Here is a 27344-nt window from a genome sequence, read left to right as displayed (position 1 = left end):
ACCAAACCAGGACTTGGAAACACTATGCTTAAGGGAAAAATGTCGACAGAAACTTCCTTCTATCTTTTCTAAAAATTAATTTATTTTTAGTTTGCAACATTCAGTTCCACAAGCTTTTGAGTTTTAAATTTTCTCACCCTCCCTCTGCCCAAGATGGTATTCCTTCCATCTTTAAAAAAAAAGTTGCTTTTTCTCATTTTAAAATGGAACTACAGAAATGATCCCACTGAACTCTACCATGGTCAGGACATGTTTGGAGTATTGTTTCTGAACATCACTTTTATGAAGGTCAGTGTTGAGCTGGAGGCTTTCCACAGTACTGAGACCAGGATGGTAAAAAGCCTTGAGATCATGGCCTATGAGCATTAATCGAAAAAACTGGAAATGTTTAGCTTAGAGAAAGCTTTGGAGTAGAAATGGAAACAAAAACTTCCTTCAAGTATTTGAAGGGCTATAGAGCAGAACAGGACACAGACTTGTTCTTCTTGGTCCTACATGGTAGAACTAAGAAGAATAGACTACTCTGGTGGTATTGGCTTGGCATTAGTAAAGACTGTTCTGAAGTTACAGCTATCCTGAAGCAGAATAGAATGCCTCTGGAAACAGTGAATTCTCCCAGACAGATATTCAAGACTGCTTGGGGGAGGAATTCTTGCTCAGTTAAGGTTTGAATTAGATGGCCTTTGAGGTCCTTTCTAAAAATTCTGTGATCATTTTTCTGAAAGGGAAGGAGAGCATTGTCAATTGATTGTATTGGGAAGGAGAGCATTGTCAATTGTATTACAGGGTAAGTGGGGAATTATTTCCACTTAAGTAGGGGCAGGCTTTGCAGAAAATATGTGATCGGAGGTCTGGTAACTAGGTAGTTATTGGATAGAAGGCTTTCCAGGCTTATGGTCAGTAGGTTGAGGGAGGGTTCAGAAGGTGAGGCCCAATGGGAGAAAGAGCAGCCAAAAAAGGAAAAAAAACTGAGGTCTCGGGGAGGAGGGGAGATAAGGAAGGATAAGAAAATTGATGCAGGAAGTAGCAATTTGGTAGGAAGGCTTTAAAACTGTGATGAATTATTTGAATTTATGTTCATTCATCAATTCAGAGATGATAAATATAGTCAGAACAGTGGAAAGAAAAATATGATTTTTAGTATTGGAGAAATGACTGGAGTTGTTTAAAGTATGACAAAAAGGGAATGAGATTTAACAGTGTAGATGATGAGGAGAGAAGTCTGAAAAGTCTCAATGGAAGACATTGGATGTGGATGTGACTGAACAGTTTATGTTTTGTCCTTTTGTTATTTTGAGTCTCAGTCCCTTTTCTCTCAATCTTTACCAGCTGAAGGTCTGGTGCTGGATTTTTGTAGCCTTCGAGTGTTTATGCATCCCATCATATTTCAGTATTTTGGCTGTCCTCCTCTGGACCTTTTCAATATCACTAATGTTTGGATGTTCAGGAAATGAACACCCAAAAGTTTACCCTTTCAGAATGTTGTAATGTAGTAAAAGCATTCATCTCTTTTTGGATACATAAAGCTACTTGGAATGAACCTAGGTCTCCCTCCTACTCCTCCTTTAATGTTTCCATTCCCAAGCCAAATACTAAGTCATCCCAGATTCAATATACAAGCCCTACCACGTGCTAGGAAAAAAAGAAAAATCAAAGAATAAATTTCTTTTATTTCATCTGAACTATTGAGAAAATACCTGGACGTCTCTTTCTGCCTTCTTGCTGACTAGAATTAGAAGAAATTTAAAACAAGCTACACCCATTGTTCCTAAAATTTTTTATTAAACTCCAGTGCTCAGTGGGTTCATGATTGGTATGTGGTTGGTTTTTATGTTTACACTCATGCCAAGTTTCATTGATGCTTTTTAACATCATTGAAACCTTTGTGGAAGGGAGAATATGTGTGAAATGTTTTTGTTTATTTCAGGAACATTTGGTCTTGGGAGGCAGTTAAACTACTGTAGTCCTCTATGTAATTTCCTGGCCACTATTTCCAAAGGGTGCAGGGAGGTAGGGTGAGGGGCTTGTATTATATCCCTGCCCCTCCTGCTCCCTTTTTATCTTCCTCTATTAAAATATAAACTCCTTGAGAGCATAGACTGGCTTGCTTGACTGTATTTTATTTCTAGCTTTTAGCACAGTGCCTAACACATAGTAAGCACTTGATAAATGTTCTTTCTCTCTTTCTCTTCCTCTCTCTCTCTCTCTCTCTCTCTCTCTCTCTCTCTCTCTCTCTCTCTCTCTCTCTCTGTCAAGGAGTAAGGCTACAGCAAAAGTTCCATACTAGGAAACTAGTAGGTCCTCACATCTAAACTTCTTTTCACAGATGGTGAAAGTGACTTGCCCAAAGATGCTCATTTAATGATTTAAATGGGAAGGTCAGAACTAACACCCATAGATGAGTGTACTTTGCTCACTGGCTCTGGTTTGTTATACTCACTTGAAGTTAGTTCTTCAGGGTCCTTATCTTTCCAGGGTAAGGCATGCAAAGTAAAAAAAAATTACTTATTGAGTACCTACCACAATATGTGCTTAAGGCATATTCGGGACTCTTGTTGATACAAAGATGGAAAAGATATGGGCTGTGTCCTCAAGGTGTTTATAGCATCCTTCTCAGATTACTAGGGCTGAAACAAATCTCTCAAAAAGATTCTTTGTAGGTGTTAGCTCCTTGTCTACTTTTTTGTTGTTGTTCAGTCATGTTTGACTTTTTGTGACTCCATTTGGGGTTTTCATGGCAGATACTGGAGTGGTTTGCCATTTCCTTCTCCAGCTCATTTTAAAGATGAGTAAACTGAGGCTGAGTTAAGTGACTTGCCCAGGGTCACACAACTAGTAAGTGTCTGAGGTCACATTTGAACTCAGAAAGAGGATATCCACTCTATCCTTGCCTACTTTTGCTGAGATGTGTTATGTCATGATAAGAACTCTCTCCATTCCAGTTCAAGGTTTTGTTTTTTTTTCCTTTACAAGTGCTTTCTCCTGTTTGTGGTTGCTCAGTTATTCAATTGTGTCCGACTCTTTGTGACCCTGTAGACCATCTCATGCCAAGCCCTTCTATTCTCCACTATCTCTCAAAGTCTATCCAAATTCATGTTCATTGTGTCCATGATACTATCTATCCATTTCATCTTTTGTTAGCCCCTTTTCCTTTTGCCTTCAATCTTTCCTAACATCAGTCTTTTCCAATGTGTTCCATCTTTTCATTATGTGGCCAAAATATTTAATTAATCTTCAGCTTCATTATTTGACTTTCCAGTGATTAGCTGAGATAATATCTTTAAGTATTGACTGACTTGACTTGCTTGCTGAGCAAGAGCTCTCAAATGTCTTCTGTAGCAAAAAGTGTCAATTCTGTGGTGTTCAGCTTTCCTTATAGTCCAACTCTCATGGCCACACATTGCTACTGGAAAAACCATAGCTTTGGCTATATGGACCTCCTATCTCAGAAGAAATATCCCCTTCACCTAGGCTTTTCTTCCCATCCATAGTGGACTCCTCCAAGACCTTGTCCTAAGAGTTCTACTTCTCTACTGGTCCTCTACTTAAAACATGTTCTGGTCTTGTACAAATAAACAAAATTCCTTCCTTTGAACTGGTTTCCCACCCTACCCCCCACCCCTCCGGCTATATGAAGTCTTAATCCCCTTCTAATTTGGGTCTTTAGGCACTTTTCTTTTTCACACTTGTAGGCTGGACTCTTCTTTTACCACTAATTTATTTTTTTAATCCCTTATAATTGGTCTTTTGTCTCTACTGTCCTACAAAAACACAAGACTCCCCTGGTTTAGCTAATCCCACCTTAAAAGGCTTTTTCTCATTCCTTATTCTTTTTTGACTTCTTAAACTAAGTAGTCCCACTATGTACTTTTCTTAGAAGGGCCTTTTTCTGTTCCCTAGGTTTCTGTGACCATGATCCCCCTTCTTCTCTTTGACTTCTTTTTCTCTCTCTGTGGCCAACTCCTTTTTTTCCTCTTGCCACCCCTGAAATATAAAATGTTCACCCCCCTCGACCTCCAGGTTCTGAACTTGGTCTTCTCTTGACACTTTCATTCTTCCCATGACTTGGGCTAGTGTGACTATTGGGATAATTCCCAGATCTCTTGTATCAGCCCCAAGTTCATCCTGCAACTTCAATTTTACCATGACTTAAACCAAAATAATTTTCCTTTTTTTCTCGCCACCATCTTCTCTACCCTCCCCTAGAAATAACAGTTAAGAACTATTCTTTTGTAGAGGTAGTAGGAGTAAAGGAAGTAGATACAGGCTGCTGGATTTGAAGTTAAGAAGAAAGACCTATGTTCAAATCCCACCTCAGTCTTTTAGTAGCTTCTTGATCCTGGGCTAGCCACTTAACTTGTCAAAGCCTCATTTTCCTTCTCTCTAAAATGAGTGTTAGATGTAATAGCCTCTCAAGTCCCTTCCACCTCTGTATGATCCTATGGAGTTGTACTCTATGGCCTCCTAGGCCCCTTCTAGCTCTAAATGTCTGATGATGTTTCTCTTTGTAGTACTACTATTCCCTCAATTACCCAAGTTATGACCCTCATCCTGGATTCTTGTTTTTCTGCCCTAACTCCCAATCCTTCCAAACATATTTCATTTCCATTCCCATTAAATTAGTCCATGCCTTTTTACCTCTTTCATGAACTGCTGAAGTAATCTTCTAAATGTTCTCAAGACTTACTTACAAGACTCCTACCAATCCAGACTGTACATCAATGCCATATTCCTACGTCAAAAGCATAGATGTGCTGATTTTGTGCCCTCTTAGAAACTTTCAGTGGCTCTCCACTGTCTTAATAAAGTCCAGTGGCTTTGCCTTAGAACTGGGCTGTCCAAAATGCCAGCCACACGGGGTGACCTGCAATGCTATTTATGCTGCTGGCCTTCAAGCATATAAATTTACATAAATGCTTTAGTAAGTGAAGCTGAGCTACTACAGAGCTCTCACTAAAATGGCAAATCAAAATATATTGTCTATTGTTTTGATTGAAATAAAAACCTAAGGTTGGACAGCCCTGCCTTAGAATACAAACTCTTCACTACTTAGTCCCAGGATACCTTTCCAATCCTTCCCCCTTACAACTTCCCTGTACAGAGCCCAAGTTTCAGACAAACTAGACTTCTTGGAACTCCCCAAAGAACTGTTGTGCTTTCTCACTTTCACAATTCATGAAGCTTTTTTCACCTGGAGTGCCTTTCTATATATCCCATCTCATCAAAATTCTACTTTATTGAATAAATAGGAGAAATTATTAGAGGTGAAATAAGATAGATATGATTATATGAAAAGAAAGTTTTTTCAAAAAGCAATATATTCAGAATAAAAAAGGAAAGAAAAAACCAGAGAAAAATCTTTGTCATAAAATACAGAATCAAACATTTCTGATAAGAATATAATATTCAAAATCAGTAAAGAATTGATTTGTATTTATAAAAAGCAAGATTCTTTCTTCAATAGAGGAAAAAAGAGGCAATCAAGGGACACTGAATAGGCATTTCTCAAAAGAAGCATAGTCAATAAATACCAAAAAATTCAAACTCTCTAATATGAGAGATACAAAATAAAACAACTCTGAGATATACCATCAGACAGTCAAGTTTGATCCAACAAGCATTTGTTAAGTAAGTACCTGCCCATTAAACTGGCAAAGGAATAGGGACAGAGAGCTTGTGTTTGTGTTTTTACTGATAGAGGGAACTCTGGGATGCCAAAGTTCCCTCTACCAATGCAGGTCACTACCTTCTCTGAAACTTAACTCTCTTAGAGAATTGCCTAAAACACTGAGAAGCTAAGTGACTTGCCCAGGCAGGATCACACAGCCAGAATGTGTCAAAGTTGGAATCTGAACCCAGGCTTTCCTGGCTTTGAGGCCAGGTCTTTATCCACTGATATGATACTGCCTCTCAAGTAGGCCCACTGGCAAAGATATTTTAAAAATGCTAAAATTCAATGTTGGCAGAGGTGAGGTAAAATAGGTGAAGCTGTGAATTGTGCAATCCTTTGGAAAACAGTATATCAGTGTATTCAGAGCTCCTGAACTAACTGCTCATGCCCTTTGGTTCACTGACCTCACTGCTAGGACTAGATCCTAAGGATGTTATTGAAAGGAGAAAAAAAGGCCACTTGCACAAAGATATTAAAAGTACCATTATTCATAATAGCAAAAACAAACAAACAATGTGTCTATAATTTGGGGATAGCTAAATAAATGGTGGGATATGACTATAATGGAATATTAATGTGCTATATAAGGAATAACAAATATGAAGAATATATAAAAGAATAAGGGAAGACAGAAAGTGAGGCAGAGATGAAAGAATATTCAGAACAACAATATATGTGTATTTGTGCATGTGTATGTGTATATACTGACATGAACTTTGTAAATCAAACACCACACAGAAGAAAAGCTCAGGAGACTGGAAAACGATATTTTTGTTAAAGGTAACAGACATTTTAAAATTATTGTAGATCATCTGGACAGTCACTGTGGCTGCAAAAAAGAAATTTCCTTCAAGTCATGAGCCTCTCTGCATTTAGATAAGATGTTAGACAATAAGCATGTTTCAGGTTCCTACCCTACTAAATTCAACCAATATTATACACCTACAATGTATATGGCATTTTCCTAAGCACTGGAATTATGAAAGCAGGAAAGACACAGAACCAGGCACAAAAGAGTTTGCAACTAAATAAATCTAATATTTATTTAATTGAAAAAGAAACCAGATCTGGTGAAGGCTGAGGGGTTTGTGTCCCCTGAGGAGTTTGCAGAATTCAGAGCTGACTGAAGCTCATTGAGGGAGAAGTTGCTTTGTTTGAAGCTAATGCTACTTGGTAATAAGCCCAGCATGATGGCAACACTAAAGGCAGGGTTCCAAACCCTAGTGTCTGGAGCAGCAATACTGGTCTGGTCTGCCTTCAGTTATCATCTCCTGGCCTGTCTCTAAGCCTGTCTCCCTTGAAGAGTTAGGGGTGGTTACATTAGAAAAGGATTTCAGGGGTGCTTGGCAACAGTGGCAAGCTGGTGGTGAATTGCCCACCATCTTGGCAGTGTCATAGCTGGTCATCACCCTATCTGCTTACATGACAACAGCTGGCCCCGCCCTTGTGGGCCATGGCAACACCTACCGCACTGTCAGGGATGAGAGTGGCAGGGATCTTTTCATACACCGGCTTGTCGTCTGGCAGCGGCACCCCCTAGATGAGTAGCACCTTTCCAACGTGGGTAGAACCTGCCAGAGCTTGTGCTCCCCTGGCACAGCCTTCAGAAACCCGTGCAATCTGATTTCTACAGCCCTGCCTAGACAACAATCAGCAGAGAGAATCTAGATGTAGCTTTTCAGTGCCCAACTAGAGAATTTACACTTGACCAGAGCATATGGCACCAAACATATAGGTCTGTTCAGAGGAATTTCTTCTAAGTGAATTTCACCTAGCTTGCTTTTTAATTTTTTTATTTACTTACTCACTTATTCATTTATTTATTTTTGTGGTGGATGGCATGCTGTGAGGGGAAAAAAAATCTACTTGTAGTTCATTTTGCTAAATGACCCTACTTAGCGGCCTCCTGCTGGCACTGCCAGGAGTCTATTACCAGTTTGGAAAATGCATTGCAGGAAATAGACAATTGCCATTTGTAGTTTTAACTGAATGTTCCCCAGCTCTGGTTTAGACCTGGCCTTAAGGTGGGATGTGGTTGACATTGTAGATGTGTTAAATCTCTTTACCTAGGAGGATTTGGTTCTTCAGAACCAAGCAGCTTGCTAGAGATCCAGACTCTGCTGTAACTGCAAGTAATAGGGAGGATGCACTTCCTCTAATTGTGTGTTAAAGAATTATAGGTGTAAATTTATAGTAGTGTCCAATGCTACCTAACTCTGAATCTGCTTTGAAAGCCGATCCCTTAAGAAGTGTGTACCTGTACAGTAGGACTCCAAGTGTGAAAAGTCAAGTTTCAAGATGTTGACAGCTCTTTTCTGTGAAGAGGAGAGGGTAGATAGGGAAGAAATTTTGGGAAAATGATATTCAGAGGAAACTGCTTTGTGAGAGTTTTTAATGAATAATGCAATGAATAATAATACTTTTTGTTTTGATAACATTTGCACCATTTACCTCACTGGGTTATAGCTAGGATAACATAGGATCATGTGTATCAAGTAATAACACTGACATTTATGTATAGGAGAGGGATGTCTCAAAAGTCTTAGTGCAGTTGTAAGTTTGCGTGGTTTACAAGTGCACTAAGACTTTTGGGACACGGTGTGTACAGCAGTTAAGGTTTTGCAGAATGCTTTGCATACATTATCTCAATGAAGTTCTTTGTAAGGATTTATTTTATTCCCTTCGCGATGTAAAATTCAGGAGGAATTTAACCTGTACGGCCGCACCACACGTGGACCGGATGTGAAATGTGTGTGCTTGAAGGGTGGGTTTCTAGGAATCCTCCGGGTCCCGGTGCAACCGTGCCAGAGGACAGCAGAAAAGGACATCGGGGTGTCTGGAAGAGAGACGCCTCGGACCTCAAGCGCCCATCCCGGCCCCGCGCTTCCGCAAACATCCGGGATGCAGGTGACTGCCCTGATTTAAGACGGTCCAGCCCCTGCCGCAGAGATTCCCGCGCCACCATCCCCGGGGAGGAGCCTGTCCTCGGGCCCGCCCGCCGCCCCAGGTGCAAGGTCCCCTCGGCTCGGGTTATCTGGGACCTGCAGCAGCAGCCGCAGCCGCCGCCCGGAATGCACTAAATAGTGAATGAGCGCAGGGCTCCCCCTTACCTGGCGGGGTCTCTTACCAAACCCCTCCCCCAAGCCCGCGGAGCCGGGGAGGGCTCTCCTTTTCATGCGATAGTAATCGGAGACTTTTCCGTTACATGAGGCTCCCAACAAAAGATTGTAATTCCACCAGCTTTGTTTAGGAAGGTACCAACCGCGAGGCTCGCCTCCCCCGTCGGGGCGGGCTCCGCCGGGCACCCTCCCGCGGCGCCCCTCGGGCCCCGTGTGCACCGCGCCATCGCCCGGGAGGAGTCCCCCTCTCCATCCTCCGGCTGCTCCCGCTTACGGGAAGGGCGGCCCGAGGTGCCGTTTCACCCCGCTTCCCCGTTCCCTTCTCCCCCGCACCCCGGCCCTGTGGTACGGCCTTCGTTTCCTCTACAATGCTTTATGCTAATCAAGTGACATCACCACTAAATACACAGTGAGTGGCTACTGATTAAATTACAAACCCGCAGCCGCTGCAGAAAGGTCGGAGGAGGAGGAGGGAGGTGTGCTCCTGCTGCCCCTGGAAGCTTGGAGGGGAGTGCTCAATGGGAGTCGCATGCTTGGCTTTTTTTTTCCCCTCCTCTACTTAACATTTCTTTAAAAAGTAGCATTTGGCGCCCGGTGGACTTTATTTTTTTTAAAACCCCTTTTTTTGGGTCGGTCATATTAAAAAAAAAAAATTCTCAGCTTTAGGCTGGGTATCCCGAGGAAGAGGAAGAAGGAGGAAGCTACCCGTCGCAGTGGGAAATCCGCCCTGGACTCGGCGGGATTCCGCCGCAGCCCCCCTGCTAAGTCGCCTCGACGCGCTCGCCGGGCTCTTGAGAAGGAAGCCTTATCTACGGGAGCTTCAGTTTAAGCCAGCCCTCCAGGGGCAACAGGAGCCCGCCGGCCCCCGAGGAAGCTGCCCCTTTGGTGGTGGTGGTGTTGGATGGATGTTGGAGGGGGCAGGAGTGGGGTTTTCCTGCTGGAGTCCGTCGTGGGGTCACACTGGGCATAATGGAATTACAAAGAACGTCCAGTATCTCAGGGCCGTTGTCCCCTGGGTATACGAGTCAGGTGCCTTACAATTATAATCAACTAGAAGGAAGGTTCAAACAACTCCAAGGTAAGCCCCCCCCCACCCCCCCTCCCCGAAAGCTTTGTCTTGGTGTGATGCTATGTTAGGGCGGAGTGTTCTGGATGCTTTATTTATGCCATATGGTATATGATCCTAATGAAGACCCAAGGCTTGAAATTGCTTGGCAGGCCCATCTAATTGCCACTAGTTGGCAGGGCTCTTCCTTCTTTAGTATACATATTTTTTCAAACCTACTCATCTGCTCTTTTTCTTTTAGACAAGTCAAATGCATGATGAAGGTCTTTTCTTTCTCTCGTGTTCTGATGGCCCTCCTGGTTGGCAGGTATCTGCCCGTCTGGCCGGTTTCTCACTCCCCTCCCCCCCCCATGCAAATACTCTATTGGTATGCAGTTGTCTTATAGCTAGCATCCAAACAAACATATACTTTCTCTCCCACCCCCACACCAGCAACTGTGTGAAACATTAAAGGTGTTAAGGGGACTCTCTCAGACCCAGTGATTTAGAACAATAGCAAAGGGGAGGAGGGAGTGGTCTTTTTGTTCCTAAGGCTTCTTTAAATTACAGTTTTGACTTGGTGCTTAATCTTGGAATTTTAACTCTTTTGATGTATTGTGTGTGTGTGGGGGGGGGAGTTGGGGTTGGAGGAGGTGAGGAGCACAATTTATTCTGCAGCCCTTTCCTGTCAATTTTGCCTGATAAACAATTTATTATGATAGCCACTTTTCAATTGCAGTAATATAGAGAGGATTTCTTGACATCATCATGATAACAGGAGAATAACACTGGGAATTGTGTTTTTGACTTTCAGCAGAGGAGGTTGCACAGGTCTTACCTATATAGGTGTCTACATACGGGATTAAGTTGACTTAAAAGCCTCCACTGTAGTGCCAGCCAAAGTTGTTATTGAATGGCCGCTAACATGGTTTTTGCCCTCACTATACCAAACTTAGTATTCCCTTGACTTCTAAACTGAAGTGATGGACTAAGGCAATATTGTAAGGTTTATAATATGAAAAAATGGTTTTATAACTGGGAACAGAACATCTTCCTTTTTCAAATCTCTGGAATCAGTAAATAGGCCTAGAATGGATCAAATGCTATGAAAAATTAGTCTGAGAATATTGTGTATGTTTCTTATTTTAACTTTTCTCATTGCCACAAACGTGGTTCCTGTAAGAAGGAAGGAAGAAGCTCTGCTCTAAGAATGTTATTCTGGGGGGGGGGGGTTGGGAGGAGGAGGAAGAGGAAAGGAATATTTCATTCATAGGTTTATTTTATGAAATAGCTGACAGTAATGACATGGCTGGAAAAGGAGAGAGAAAATGAGAAAGTTAAACATTTGTTTGAGTATCCAACATGCTTTGGCCAATTTACCAAAAAGGAAGCTTTGAGATAGACTTTTTGGGGGAGAAGTACATGTCTTCTCCATTCTGATTAAGATCCCAGAATTCAGAGTTATTTTAAGCAAGCGAGTTGGATGAGCCATCCTGGAAGGTTGTGGTTTGCTCATTACCTTTAGGACTTAGGGTAAGGGCCTCGGTAACTTTAAGCCTCAGAAAACTAGGCTCACTCCCTTCAGAAGTTACCCCTTCTCCATCCCCCTCCACTGTCACCCCCATCCCCCAGTTTGACTTTTTTTTTCCCCTAATGCCTTGGAAGAGGGAAGAAATGTGTATCTCTTTGGGGCAATGTGGGGAGTCTGTAATGCTAGGTTGGAAAATTAATTAAACAGCAGCTTCCCATTTGCCACTTAAGCCCTCCCCTGTAGTCGCCTTAAAGCATTTACAAAAAAAAAAAAAACAACTAGGGAAAATATTGGAAAGTTTTGAGTATAGCTTTGCTCTGTCCACCCTTAACAAAAGGCTGTTTATTCTTAATGGGGGAGAGGGGGTAGTTTGATGGGTGGGGCCTAAGCACAGGAAACATCTTCAATTGTCTAAGATACTCTTAGTGAGTTAGATTGAGATTTATAAATATAAGCCAAGGCTTTCCTTGGATTCAAGTGAAAGAACACCCCATTTCAAGTTTGGTTGCACTTTAGTCTTGTATTTTGAAGGTGACCTTTGTCCCCAATTTAGCACCAGATAAGTCTGATTTCTAAATATTGTGGTTTCTCTGACCTAGGAGTAGCAAAAGTTTTCTCCTACTGTTTTTTGAGAGCAGAAAGTAACTCCTTGTGGTATTGAGAAAAGATGTTTTTTATGGGTCAATTACCATTTAAGTATTGGGAAACATAAGGGACCAGTGGTGAACAATACTGGACAATGGATCTTTGAAGCTCTTTTTGTTTTGATATTTGCAATTTCTAAAAAAAAGTTTACAAGCCCTTGCTCACTAGGGAGTCTTTATGTGCTGACTGACATACTTGGATGGTAACCCTTCTCTTCCCCACCCCCTCAAAAACTTGACAGTTGGTTTCATATACTACTAAGTATCAACTTCCCTTTTTTGCATTTATGCTATGTTATAGGGTACGAGTATGGCTTCAGTAAAAAACTAGGCCGTGTCTGTCCAAAACTTTTGGCTGTTTTATCTTTACTTGTTTGATGTTTAAATTGAATTCAAAGAAACCTTTCTGAAAGTGCTGTGCTTAGGCAGTGAGGATACCATTATGAAATAAAACTTTGTCCCTGCCTTTCAAGGGCTTTACATAACAGGGGTTGAGAATTCAGCTAGCTGGTTTTGGGAATAGACAAGTAAAATTATGTTTGTAATAACTGTGGTATGAGGCAGAATGAGGAGGTTTAGACAAGCCACCATGAGAAGTTTAAGGAAGGGAGAGACGGCTTTTCACTTGGGCCACCAGGAAGGCCTTCGACGGGAGGTGGCCCTTGAGTTGGCCTTTGAAGGAGATAGTCCATTCCTCCTTTCCAAGTGTGGGGGTAGACAACTTAAAGTCACAGCTAGAGACAGGAGAAGACTGGCCTAAAATATGAGACAGGAGTGATAAATGCTCTGTGTACCAGCTACTGCCCTAGGTGTTGGGATATGAAAGGGAAAACAAAACAAGCCATTACAGTCCCTGCCCTCAAGGAGATTGCATTCTGCAGGAAGGAAGCAACTGGTACACAGATAAATAAACGCAAATCTGTATTCCTAAATAGTAGCATGATTTTCAGGAATTTAAATTATGTACTGGAGAAAATCTTTGTACATTATAGAAGTTAGACCTTTGCCACTTAAATGCTCCCCAACTGTGGGCAAGCCACTGAAAGTCCCAGAATATAATTTTGTTTCCTTATAAAATGTCCAGTAGAAAAATTGGGGATGAAGAGTGAGAAGGGGGTATAGGGATAAATAGGCAGTGGGATATCACCAAAAATGACCCGTGCCAAATAAGTGATAGGAAGCACAGTGGATAGAATGCCAGGCCTGGACTCAGGAAGACCTGAGTTCTATTTGGCCTCAGACACTAGCTATGTGACCTTGGCAAGTCACTTAACCCTGTTTGCTTAGGTTTCCTCATCTGTAAAATGAGCTGGAGAAGGTAATGGCAAACCACCAAAGTATCTTTCCCAAGAAAATTGGGGTCACAAAGAGTTGGGACACAACTGAAAACAAGTATGTGACACAAAAGATAGACTCACGGAAATATGGGGGGGAGGGGATAAGCATTTATGAAGTACCTACTCCAGCAGTTCACTAATTTTATCTTCTTTGATTTTCACAAGGATTTTGGGAGGTAGGTGCTGGTATTAGCTCTATTTTACAGTTGAGGAAACTGAGGCAGAGCAGGATCACACAGCTAGGAAATACTTGAGTCAACATTTGAACTCTGGTGTTACTGACTCTAGGCCCAGCCCCACCTCCTAGTGTGTAGGTGATGTTGGGAGGGAGACTCTCTGAATGCTTCACCTAGGAACCTAAAAAATGTAAAATGTCCTGAGGAAAGTCTTCAACACTTTGCCTTCTTTAAATAGGATCTGTTGGGACTACTGGAAAGGAATCTCTGTGAGTAGGTTGGGAAGGGTTGCCATCTGCAGTCATCAATCAACATGTGTTTGTTTATTAAGCACCCACGATATGCCTGCACTGTGCTAGGTTCTTGGGATACCAAGACAAATGGAAGTCCCTGACTTAAAGGAGCTTATTTGAGGGAGTGGAGGTAGGAAGGGCAACATGGAGATGTACAATATATGCGCTGATGAGTAAGTTGGCTGTATTAATGGGGTCATGGAGCCATTGATGTATAAAATAACTTTTTATATACATGTCTTTTCCCCGGATCAGATGCTGCAGGGAAACTGAGTTTTATTCATGTTTGTAATTCTGTACCTTGCTTTTTAAAGTCACTAGTGTCTTGATTGGTATGAGTGATTCCTCTACTTATACAGATCCAAAGCCTTCTACTTCTTCCCTTAAATCTTCCCAAGTCCCTTGTTGTTTTTTAAATATATTAATGTATCAATTTAAATATATATAAATTAAATATATCAGTGTATCAGTTTACCTCTCATTCACTTGTTTTAAGAATGAATGAAAATATGATGATTAGACCAAATGAAAAGAAATTACCTAAAACCTCCCTTTTTGTGTTTGTTAAACTGTATCTTAACCTGTATAAAAATGGTAATTGGGAAGGTGGAGGCAAGTTTTCTCATCAGTTCACACCTCCATCCCTGGGACTGACAGTCTTGCTCACTGTTGTCCGCAGGGCACTGATTCCCAAACTCTGGCGGTGGATGGAGCGGTTTAAGATGACTATCCGTGTTGAAAGTTCTTATTAAACATTTCTTCACTTCTTGCCACCCTGGACACCTCGAAGCTGTTATTTCCGAACTTAGAAACATCCCTTGTTTGATTGGAGAGCAGGCCTGAGCCTGAGGACTAAAGAGATTTAGGGCCCTTGACTTGGGGTAGTTGGATTACATTTTTAGTTGGGTAAAGGATGATGAAGAATTTCAGGCCACAGGAATGTACTTCATGTTTGTTGTTTGCTAGCTTGGTGTTTGCCTTGGTGTATTTCTCAAGTACTAGAGAAAGAAGGGTATCATTTATTTTAAACAGTGGTCCAGAAAAAAAGTGTTGCCCTTGAATTCCTGGCTAAAAAGTCTTTCTCCTGTGATTGAAAGCAAAAAAGTCTTTTGAGTATTTTCTTTATTATTAGTTCATTTAGATCTGGAAGTTGAAAGGCAGATGATGATCACATATCTTGGCTAAGATGTAAAAACATAAAACTTTTGACCTGTTGTATTGCTTTGGAGAACTTACTGAATAACCATCAGCCACAGGAGCATGGAGTTTAGAGTTGAGAATAACTTTAAAAGCATGCTGCTACCTCAGCAGGAGCTCTTAACTTGGGGTTCATGAACTTGTTTGGAAAAATATTTCTATAACTGTATTTCAATATAATTTGCTTCCTTTGCAGTCCTATGTATTCTATTTCATGCGTATAAAAACATTTTGAGAAAGAAGTCCATTGACTTCATCAGACTTGCCCAAAGGGTCCATGACACACAAAAAGTTAAGAATGCCTGGTACATATGAAAAGATGATGATTTGGAGTCAAATAGTTTGGGTTCAAATCCCCACCTTGCTCCTTATTATCTGTGATTTAAACTCTTCTTGGCCTCAGTTTGCTCATTTAACAGATAAGGTTATGGAGGCCCAGAAAGTGTGATTTGAATCCCTTTCCCCTGACTGTAAATCCATTCCTCTTTAAACTAGATTGTGCAGGTAAGCTATGGGAGAGAACTTCACCAAGAAGACACTGCTTCTTTCCCTAACTTTCATGGTTTCACCTTGCTCTTTAGAATCTCCTAACAGGTTAGTGTAGTGGAATGTTTTTTTTTTAATGATTTTTTTTCCTCCAGGACCAGGCTTTCTCCATAACTATCATTTATGCTATAGGTACTATAGATCCTATAGTATTTCTTTTTTTTTGCTTTTTTTTTTTTGCAGGGCAATTGGTGTTCAGTGACTTGGCCAAAGTCACACAGCTAGTACATGTGTCAAGTGTCTGAGCACGGATTTGAACTCAGGTCCTCCTGACTCCAGGGCCGGTGCTTTACTCACTTCGCCACCTAGCTGCCCCTATAGTATTTCTTATATGAGAAAAGAATATGTTAAGACAATTGCAGAAATTTCTGAGGATTCCAGTTCCTTTCATGATTTGCCATGGCCAAAGAAATTATCACGTAAGGGACCAGCCTACTGTGGCTGTGAACCATATTTGAATCGTTTCCAGTGAAAGGTACACTTGCCACTGAGATCACTGCAAACTTTGGCAGGGGAGTGAGACTATAGGGTCATCTTCACCCTCACCGTCAATCGCTGATGTTACATGTTAAAGACACACAGAGGAAGGTCTGTAGCATGCTGGGTGGACCCTCTAGAACAGAGCTTCTCAAACTTTTTGGTCTCAGTACCTCTTTACACCCTTAAAATGATTTAAAAAATGATTGAGGACCCCCACCCCCAAGAGCTTTATCACATTACGAATTAAAACATCTTATTATTATGAAAATAGTTTTGAATTTGCTGAACCCCTGAAAGGTCTTTGGAGATCTCTGGGGCTCAGTAGAGCACACTTAGAGAACCACTGCCTTACAGAATATTTGCCACAGACCAGAATTACATAGGCTGAGAAGTCTTGGATGGACTGATCCTCACTGCAAAGAGGGAGCGCCTACATCAATGAAAACACAGATCCATTGAAGTGGTTCTTTTGTAGTAATCTTGCATTTCCTCATACTAGGAAGTACTAATGAACTAGAACTGTCTGCCTCACTGATTGGTAGTGGGGGAGGTTATTCCTAAGGCTTTAAAAAGCATTAAGTAACTGAGTTGTTAGGAATGACTTATGCACAGAGTGGCATAAAATGCATCAGAAAAGCATGATTTAAAAAAAGAAGGTAGATTTCTCAAGTAGTAAGAGTGAAGTGATACTCATGGAATATTAAAAGACTTTTTTGTTGGTTAGATCCTCCTAATGGAAAAATCTGGACCAGAATCACAAGATGAGTAGTGAATGTCTTGCTAGCTGCACAGTTGGAAGGGAGGACTCATGTTGATAATGGTTTCATATCTACAGCCATTAATCATTTATTAAGTGCCTGCTATGTGCCAGATTCAGTGCTAAGTGTTGGGGATACAAAAGAGGCAAAAGACAGTCTTGTCTGCCTGCCCTCAAAGAGCCCACTGGGGAGACAACAAGTAAATATGTACAAACTATGTATCGGGTAAATAGGAAATAATTGAGAGGTAAAACACTGGAATTAAGTGAGATTGGGACTAGCTTCTTGTAGAAAAATGGTTTTAAATTCAAATGGAATTGTCACCCACTAATCCATAATAAGGATCCCTGCAGGCTGTGTATTGACTTAGTTTTAAAATGTAATAATATCTGTTTTATTGTATTTTAAAATTTATTTCATTAAATATTTCCCAGTTTCATTTTAATCTGGTTCAGGCTGTATTTGGGTATATTTTGAGCCCCACATTTGCCTCCTCTGCTGAAGAAGATGGGATTTTAGTTGGGATTCTAAGGAAGCCAGGAGAAAGAGATGAGGAAGAGAGCATCCTAGACATGAGACAATCAGAGAAAATATAGAGAAAGATGGAGTGTCTTCTTCTTAGAACAGTAAGGAGACCATTGTCACTGGATAGAAGAATTGTAATTAGAATTATATCTGACTCTCCAACCGTTGGAATGCTTTGCTAGGAAACTCCTAGGACATTGGTCCTGCCCCTTGGAGTCAGAGATTGCAAAGAGGGCAAAGACCTTAGTTTTTGCCTTTCTTTGTATTCTCAGCACTTAGAGTGCCTGGTACATTGTAAACAGATAATTTGTAGTGCCTGGCACATTGTAAACAAAGTTTTTGTAAATATAATTATATTTATTTGTAAGCAAATAAATGCTTGTTTGACTATCTTGACAAAACACACAGTAGGCACTTCGTTGTTTACTGAATAAAATGTAACCATTCTGGATAAGAATAATCAAAATCTTCCCATTATTTAGCTTTTCTTACACTAAAGAGACTTGCAATATCAATTTGTCCTTTTTTTTTCTTTTCTCTTTGCTGCTATAACCCTCTCCTAGACTTATCTCTCCACCTGCAGTTTGTCCTTTCCATTCATCCGCCCTACTGCGGCCAGATTAGTTATCTCTAAAGCACAGCTCTGGACTCCTCAAACCCAATCACAGAAGTCTTTACTCCAGATAAAGCCTTAAACTCTTTCATTTGGCACTCAGGGCCTTCCAAAGATCTGCCCAGAAATGGACCTTTCATTAGGCTAGCAATCCTTGCTTGGGAATACCTTTGGTGAGTGAGATGGCTAGCACAGTGCCAGAAGTCCTGGGATGGGAATCAGACCTGGATTCTCTCTGTAGTCCTGCCATTTTATATGAGCTTGAGAAGCTCAGCTTTCTCACCTCTCAAATGAGTGTAATAATTTACCTACCTTATAAGGATCCAATGGGATAAGATTTTTGAAAGAGGACTTACAAAAAGGTCAGGTTATTAATTGTTGTTACTGTTGCTTTTTTAAAAAACATACTAGTTGTGTTCTTTTCTCCTAAAGTTGACTCCTGTATTTGGAATTATTGATTCAGGGATCTTAATGCTACTCCTGGAAAAGAAGCTTTAGAACACACTTTGGGGTTTAATTTTAGGAAATGATGTAGATGGGCTCTAATTAGTGTTTCAAAGTTTTCATTTAACTGTGACTTATCAGCAAGGCATCTGTTGATAGTAGTGGTGAGCTGTTTGTAGTGCTGAGCTGTTTAAAAAAAAAAAATTCTGCTGCTTGTTTACCTTGCTGCCTTTGATCTCCAGAGCCCTTTGCTTGACAAATGTGCCAGAACATCTAAGGTCCGAATTGCCTAGGACTCGGCTGTAAAGATGTACAACTATCGTTGCCATAAATAAATTTTGTATAATAGTATTTTCCATGTCTTCTGATATCACTGGGATTGGCTTTGGTGAAGCTGTCAGATAGTTGTTAACATTTGAAGGGTGCAGAACTGCTAGAGAGGCGGTCGTAGTGAAGGTTCACATGCTAGCTAGGGAGACTGAGATCCTTTCCTGAGAATCAAGACCTGGGTTCAGACTCACTGCCTGGGACATATACCAGCTGAGCGACTCTGGATGAGATCCGGAGCCTCTCAGTACATCCATGCAGCTCTCTCAGACCATAAGGGAGTTGCTCTGAAGTGATAGATACAGATCCTCCCTGTAGTTTCTTCCCTATACCAATGAAATCATAGTTATGGTTAAAGGTATAGAGGACATAACCACCTCACTGCCTAGTCTCATTTACAGTAAACTGAAACCCAGAAAGATTTAAGGGACTTGGCCAGGAAGGAGGACTTCGATTCATCTGTGGATTTATAGGTTCATTTATTATTTTGCTCAAAAAATGGCTCACGTTTGTAACACGCTGCACATGTTTCTATCTCATTTGCTTTGAAAACAAAGACCCTGTGAAGAAAGTGCTACCGTTATAATTTTCATATTACAGATGAGGTTTATTGAGGCACTTTGGAAAAGACAGCTAATTTCACATTGATTATAAACAGTTCTGTATTAAAGTTAGGAGTCACATGGCAGTTGTGAGATGGACTAATATTTTGATTAACTTTTAAAAATGTTCTTTGGCATCTGAATTTATAAGACTTAATTGAAGGTATTATAATACCCAGCCTAAGGTGTACTTAGAGGACTTTGGTTAATACCTAGGTTTCTGTTCTAGTCCTCTTTTCCTGGTCTCACTTAGGAATCTCTTCAGCTCCTATTGGATTTAATTATCTCTATGCAGATGATCCCCAGATCATCTACATATAGATGGATATACAAGTACAAGTATATACCTATCCCTAGTCTCCCCTTCAGTTGACAGTTTGACACCATCATCTTCTTTTTGGACCTTTCTAACCTGATAATGTGTTGCCACCCAGACTCAAAAGGTGTAAAACAGGACATTATATTTTTCCTTCATCCTCTCTTCCACCTCTCCTATTCTTAAGGGCACCACACATTGTCCTCTGGTCACCCAGGCTGGCAAATTCTACATCATCCCCAACTCCTTGACTCTCACTCATCCTACACCCAACTCTGCCAGATCTTGTCCTTTATGTCACTCTATGCAACATCTCACCTATACCTCTCTCCATTCACACAGTGACCATCTGAGACCAGGCCCCTCAGTGCCTCTTAACTGCAATATTGCAACAGCCTTCAAATTAGTTTTCCTGCCTTGAGCCTCTCCCCAAGCCACTCCATCCTTTTTAGCAGCTGTTTGTGATTTTCTTAATGTGTAGGTTTTGCCCGGGTCAACACCCCTACTCTATAAACTCCAGTGGCTCCCTCTTACCTTCAGTATCAAACGTAAAGCCCGCTTTGGGGTGTGTAAAGCCCTTGACAGCCTACCTCCCTCTCCCCTTATATTTCCAGCCTTGCTTTATTACACTTGACTCCCTCCCCTCCAGATGCTCTGCCTACTAGCTGTGCCTTACACAAAGTTCCATCTGCCGCTCTTTGTGCCTTTTGCCCTTGGCTGGGTCTCTTACCTTTTGCCTCTTCTTTTCCCCTCCTTTCTTCAAAGTTTGGCTCAAAATCCGCCTTATGCAGAAAGCTTTTCCAGGCTTCCTTTCTGAAATTGTCTTCCATCTATTTTAAATCTTGTACTTGCCTACTTTTCATGCTTGTATCTCTCATTTAATTGTGAGCTTCTCAAGGACTGGGACTGTGTTTTTGTCCTTTTGGGTATCCCTTTCAGTTTAGAACCCTGCTTGGCATATAGTAAGCACTTAATAAATGCTTATTAATTGACTTGACTTTTAGAAATTTGACTGGGAATCTTGCTATTAGCTACTAGATTTGAGAGATACTCCTTTTCATTTGGCCTAATGTTTTTGACAAAGAATTATTTAAAAAATGCCCCAGGGCTGTTTTCTCCAGATTCTTCCAAAATTTCATCGTTGTCCTTGAGAAGTTATAGCTTAGTCTATGCTTGTTTTATGATTCAACTTTATAAATGCCCTTTATCTGCACTTTTTTTTTTTGGAGGCAGTCAAAGTTAAGTGACTTGCCAGGGCCACATAGGTAGTAAGTGTCTGAAGCCAGACTTTAAATCATGCCCTTCTGACTCCAGAGCCAGTGTTCTATTCAGCCACCTACCTGTCTCCCCCATCTGCCTGTCTCTGAGGAGCAGGATTTTTTTTTCCAGTTAAATACTATAATCTCATGTTGTTCTTATACACCTATAACACAATGAATTGGGACAGTTTAGGGGGAACAAAGATAAATTTGCAGCATGGATTTGTTTACTTCACTTCCTGAATCTGATCTTGAATTTATGACTTTAGGTTCAGGATTTGAATATTCATGTGTGAGTTTATTATCAATGTAGGAGGTGTGTCTATTATGAATATTATCATAATTTATAAACCACGGACCTCAATCAGTTTAACTGAGGCAAACACTTCATCTAAGAATATTTGGGAGCTTGGGGTTTGAATGTATTTGAAATGTAATTTGTAACTGTTGAGAATCTGCTAGGTTTAGTGAATAGAGCTGGCCTAAGAGTCAAGAAGATCTGGGTGCAAATGCAGCCTCTCTCATCCAATACTAAGATGAATAGGAGATGGATACTGGTACAGGAAGTTCCTCACCTGAAACTTCTTAAACCTATGAACACAGGTCTGGTCAAATTAATGTGTCTATGCCCACACATGAGCACATGCCGAATGGGCAAGAGAAAGTTCGAGAACTAGACTTCGACAAGTACTGATTAGGCAGCTAAGAAAAGCTACTTCCTGGGAAGTGCCGATCTCTTCCAAAAAGAAAGAATTGTTCTTGATTGGGACCAAGAAAGGAGGCTCTTTCTAGTAGATGAAGACAAAGTACCCAAAATAGGATTTACTTTCAGAGTCAAGTTGGGCAGTCACAATTACTGCCTATTAGTTATTTTACATTACTCTTCTTAATCCTTTGTTCACTGGCTCTAAAATCACCAAGATAATGTAAAATTAAGTAAAGTAGGACCTAGAAATGGAACCTCCTGTTTGAAAGTGGTGGCCGGGTGGTTCTAATTAATTGCATTGGTAGGAAAACTGTACTTGTGAGAGCCTGTCTCTTTCTCAAACCTCCTTCCTGCTGGTGTCCTCCTCCCCCAACAACAGAAAATTTAATTAAAGGGCACTGTAGCAACACACCTGTTCTAGGTTTGAATTTGTACTCTCCTTTAAAAGATGTGTGGGGATTTTTCCTCCATGAAAAACATACCCACTGGAACTCCTTTTTTGTTCTTTCTGCTAAGTGACACCAGATGCCTGGCAGTCACTTGTGCTGGGTGACTTGTGATGTAGATTTGAAGGTCATGGTGGTGGTGATTCTTCCCATGTTCACACAAAGAATCTTGTACAGCTAACTCTAGAACTGTGGCATCCCAAGCTGAGAGCCCCCTTTGTGAAGGAGAACTACTGGAGCCAAACTAATATTAACCAGTCTCTATAGATATGCTGAATGCCCCACTGTATTTGTCTTTGAAAGGCCTTTTTAAACTTTTCGCCCCTTTTTCTGTTTTCAAAAGGCACAGTACATTTAAGTAGCAAATACAGTAATTAGAGTGAGCTGTCCAGAGGCAGACTGCCCTGGACAGACTGAGTTTTGCAAGGCTCCTATGAAAGATCTGGCTTTATGTCCATTCATTTATAATCTGAAAATGATACAGCTGGAAAATTAATACTGGACTTAGAGACTACTTGATTTATGAGTAACTTGGGTCCAGCTTCCAAATAGGACAGGTTCTGCATGTCTTCTGTGGCAGAAGCCTTTTTTTACAGAAGTTGTGTGTGGCTTGGGGGGCGCGGGGCGCGGGGCTTCTTACCTTTCTGACTAGAATTAGGGTGAATTGGGGTGGAATTTGAAACATTAACATAGAAGAAGGATAGTAAGCAGAAAGTTAAGTAAGACCTACTAGATCTTCCCTGAAAACACATTTTCTACTCTTAACTGGCCTCTAAGTAACCCTGGATAGGAAGCCTTCAGGGCATATTTAATCTAGGTCCTAGGGACTACTTTAAAAGGGAACTTTTTGGTGTCCACCCCTTGCCGACAGAGGCGCTTGATTAACATTTTAACTGAAGTATATATTGCAGTCTGTGAGAGAGAATATTCTGCCTGAGATGCTATTGCTCTGCCGGGCCATCTGTAACTAGGTAATAGAGATTTTTGAATCAGTCATCGAGGATGCTCCTTCCAGTCCACGGTGGGACAGAATACAACTTTTCTTTCCATGCCTTTTTATCCCATGTGAATTTTACTCCTGTCCTCTGGTAAATCTGACACAGGGGAGTCCACACCTATGTATCATTCGTGTTACTTGACCATAAGATCCATGAGGGCAAGGACAAAGTCTTGTCCACACTTCTCTCCCTCAGAACCTAGAACACAGTCACTGTGTTTGCCGAGTCAGCAATCATTTATTAGCACCCACTGTGTGCCTTGCACTGTGTTAAGTGATGGAATGTGCCTGTTGGAATGTGTGTTGAATTGAACATGAATTCTCTAGAGCTTTCAGGGTGTGGTTCTTCTAGATATAACAGGTAACTTACAGGGCTGACCCCTGCTCCTGAATGGGTTTGGAAGGTCAAAAATAGGAAAAAAAGAGGGAAACGGAAATGAGGTAAAGGAGAGAATAATCCAAAGGGGGAGCAGCATGGTCCGAAACTGTGCAAAATGAAGCTTAGTATGTTAGGAGGTTTGTTTTTTTCCTTTTTAATTAGAGCTATCCGAAAAGCAGAATGAACTGCCTTGGAACTTCGTGGGTTCCCCTTTAAACTGGAGATCTTAAAGCAAAGGCTGCATGACTTCTAGGGCACATTGGAGAAAGAGATTCCTTCCCATCTTGGGATTCTTTGATTTGGTGAACTTAGTTAAGGGGCCAAATTAAGAGCCAGGTTCAGAGGGAGTTTGTGGAGTCCTAAAACTGCCTCCCAATCTATATTGAAGGAAGGAAGTTTATGCCTTCCTAGTGTTTGAATGACATGTATGAAGTAGATCTTGCTCTGGGAAGGACGGATTATGCGCTATCTGCAGAAGGGCAGCCAAACAGATGACATACCAGCTACACAGATTTTCCCCCCTGTGAAGTGTGTGTGTGCATGGGGAGAAGTGACTGAAATGTGGTAAAGGAAGGGGGGATTTGATTAAAGCAATAATTCAAACACTTGGTGATGTGGTCAGAAGACTTGGATGTGATAGCTCATTCAACAGGGTAACTTTATATGTCTGCATTTCAGCCCCGTCCCTATAAGATTTACTGACCTGGCTACTGCTATTTGGTTTTACATTTAATAATTCAATTATTTAGCACCTACTGTGTGTCAGTCACTGTGCTAAGTGCCAGATCTTAACTTTATTCCAACTCTTTCTCCCCTCCCCCCACTTTTCTGTGTGTAAATGGAGTAAAGGCTGTGAGGGAAACAAATGATGATTCGTATTAACACTGTCAGAAGTAAAAGTCCCCCTTCGATTTCTCCCTCCCAGAAAATAATGGGTGTGGAGGAAAGTAGAAGCTTCTCTAGAAAACAATGAAACCTTCCTTTTTGGGAGGGGCTGCATGTAGGGAGAGAGTGTGTTAAGGATTGGGTTGGGAACCAAACCAAGACTTGCTGGGCCTGAACCTGAGTTAAGATCTGGCCTCAGATACTAGCTGTGAGACCCTGGGCAAGTCATTTCAACCTGTTTGCCTCAGTTTCCTCATCTGTAAAATGAGCTGGAGAAGGAAATGGCAAACCACTCCAGTATCTTTGCCAAGAAAACCTCAAATGGGGTGGGGAGTGGTCATGAAAAGTCAGACGCAATTGAAACGACTGAACAACAGCAGCAGCAAAATGCAGTTAAATACCATTGATTACTTAGTTTCTAGGAAATAATAGTGACCATCTGTACTGGAGCCCATTCATTTTCTGGTTTGAGAAGCTTTGGCATTCCTTTATCTTATGAAATAGCAAAATTAAAGTGTGAGTAATGAGTGTTTTAGAAGGTCAGGCAGCTAAATCACATGGAGCAAACAAAATTCAGACATCTCAGAAAGTTGGGTTCTAGGTTAATAGTGGAAACTTTGCCTTATAAACTACAGAAATGTTCTTAAAAAGGTAACTTTGGCTCAGGAACTACATACTTTCTACCTTTCAGCTTCTCCTGGTTCCTTCCTCAGAAAAAGCACTGAAACTTTGTTATTCTCTTAAAATATGTTCGACTTCTTTAGTTTTGAGAAAAGAGATTATTTTTCACTTTTAACACAAGGAAGCAATTTTTCTAAGTCATACTCATTCAGCTGTGGGCTTGTCTCTAACCAGTTTGACTGTAGGAGTATTTGGTCACAAAACGTTGTACTATAATTGTTATCAGGATAGTAAAATCAAATGATTTTTTTGGTTGTTGAAGTAATTATCATCTGGTCTTCAACCTTAGCAAAAACTTGAATTGCATTTGAAGCTGTCTGGGTGAAGTCTTGAAACCAGCTGATTTCCTTGGGATTGTGTAGGGGAGGCCCTTGGCGGAAAGTTGGAAGGACTAATTTTGAAGCCTAGCCTATTTTCATTTCTGTCACTATAAATTTGAAATGATCTATACTACTTTTTTCCTTTGGGCCCAGAGACCTCTGCAAATATGCTGATTTGATAAGGAGCAATTATTCTGATTTCATTTCATGGAAGAGGCTTAGGTCATATGTGGGTAAGATTTAGACCTGGAAAGGATTTTAGGGATCTTAGATAAAACTTTGTTCCAGACCTATGACTTCATCTGTGTGGGGAATTTATTATAAGGAAACTCCCTCTGCCAGCGCATATCAATAACTCCCCTGTAACTTATAGTCATAGAGAATTGTGTGGGGTTAGTGAGAGTTTAAGTGACTTGCCCAGGCTCATCCAAGCCAATATATGTCAGAGGTTGGATTTGAACCCAGTTCTTATCAACTTCGAGACTAGCTCTTTATCCATTATACTGCTCCTGCCTCTTTTTTAATAAAATATTTTTTCCCCAATTACATATAAGAACAATTTTTAACATTCATTTTTTAAAAGTTTTGAGTTCCAAATTCTTTCCTTCCTTTTTTTCCCTCCCATTGCCCTGAGATAGTAAGCAACTTGATATAGGTTATACACGTGTAATCCTACAAAACATATTTCTATATTAGTCACATTGTGGAAGAAAACCGACCAAAAATGCCCACAAAAAATAAAGTGAAAAATAGTATTCTTAGATGTGCATTTCGACTCCATCAGTGCTTTCTCTGGAGATGGATAACACTTTTCGTTATGAGTCCTTTGGCATTGTCTTGGATCTTTATATTGCTGAGAATATCTAAGTCATTCACAGTTTATTATATATACAATGTTGCTGTTACCATATATAATGTTTTCCTGGTTCTGCTTGCTTCACTTTGCATCAGTTCATGTAAGTCTTTGCAGGTTTTTCTGAAATCATCCTGCTCATGTTTTCTTACCTGCTCTGCCTCTTACCAACTATTCTAATTCCTTCATTTTATAGATAGGAAACAGGCCCATAAAGGTGAGTTAGCTTAAGCTAGGTGGGATGTAGCAGATCTGAGATACAAACCCAGGTCCTCTGACTCAAAATCCATAGCCTCCTCCTCTGAGTCACCAGTTTAATCAGCATATTCTGCATCTCCTTCTCTCCTGGGACTTGCTAATAGGAATTCACAGTGTTACTCCTTGTGCTGATAAATATCAAGCTTCTCTGGCTGGATGGTCAGTGTCATAGTAAGTAAGTGTAATAGCCTTTCAAACTCCTTAGTCCCCTTGGCAGCCTTTTATGTTCCAAGTTCCTCCTTCATTTTGTGGTCATGTTGGTGTATTTAGGCCCTGAGGATCAATCAGCACCAATTGGTACTTGAAAAAAATGTCAAGAGCTTAAATCTACACCTGGTTTGTTTTTTTTTGTTGTTGTTGCTATTAAAAAAAAGTACATATGCATGCATATATAGACATAGCTATTTTTAGTTTTTACATTGCCAACATTTCACTCCCCCAATCTCCTCCTTTCCCACTTCCAAAGAACCATTTCTTATAACAATTTTTTTTAAAGGAAGAGGGAAAAAAAATCAGCAAAACCAGTCAGTACTCTGAAAAAGCCTGAAAATATATGCAGTGTTCAACATCTCTGTACCTCCCACCTCTTCAAAGAAGTTAGGGGGAAGGAGTCTTCATATTTCTCCTTTGATCCCTGCTTGTTCTTTGCAGCGTTGCAACATTCACTTTTGATTTGCTGCACCTGATTTTGGCTCCATTCCTAATCCATACACTCAGAGATGACATCATAATCAATTTCCAGATGACAGCAGTGTAATTAGTAACTTTCTCACTAGCGATACTGCTTTTGGACGTTTTGGGCCCTCTCCATCACGTCTTCCTTTCCCCTAGATGCTCATCATTGGGAAATCTCATGCTTAGGACAGTGGCTAGCACATAGTAGGTGCTTAACAAATGCTTTTTGACTGACATATACTATACTCTATAATCCAGCTA

The 27344-nt window shown here is 40.8% G+C and overlaps 1 protein-coding gene across 5 annotated transcripts in view; it reads left to right on the top strand.

Moving 5' to 3' along the window:
- SPTBN1 (spectrin beta, non-erythrocytic 1) overlaps positions 1-27344 on the top strand; it is a 280165-nt gene that overhangs the window by 108758 nt on the left and 144063 nt on the right. Inside the window, exon 1 of one of the 5 annotated variants that reach the window (XM_036748784.1) lies at positions 9222-9868. The exons of 3 other annotated variants lie outside the window; for them this stretch is intronic. In XM_036748784.1, coding sequence (XP_036604679.1) covers positions 9760-9868 — 109 coding nt within the window. In that variant the 5' untranslated portion in view covers positions 9222-9759. Of the gene's footprint in view, positions 1-9221; positions 9869-27344 lie in introns of those variants that run through there. One more of the 5 variants, XM_036748785.1, reaches the window with a different exon arrangement.

Source organism: Trichosurus vulpecula, chromosome 3 (assembly GCF_011100635.1).
Source record: "Trichosurus vulpecula isolate mTriVul1 chromosome 3, mTriVul1.pri, whole genome shotgun sequence".
Taxonomy (NCBI): domain Eukaryota; kingdom Metazoa; phylum Chordata; class Mammalia; order Diprotodontia; family Phalangeridae; genus Trichosurus; species Trichosurus vulpecula.
Note: the sequence above shows the minus strand (reverse complement) of the source record. Positions and strands in the feature narration are given on the sequence as shown.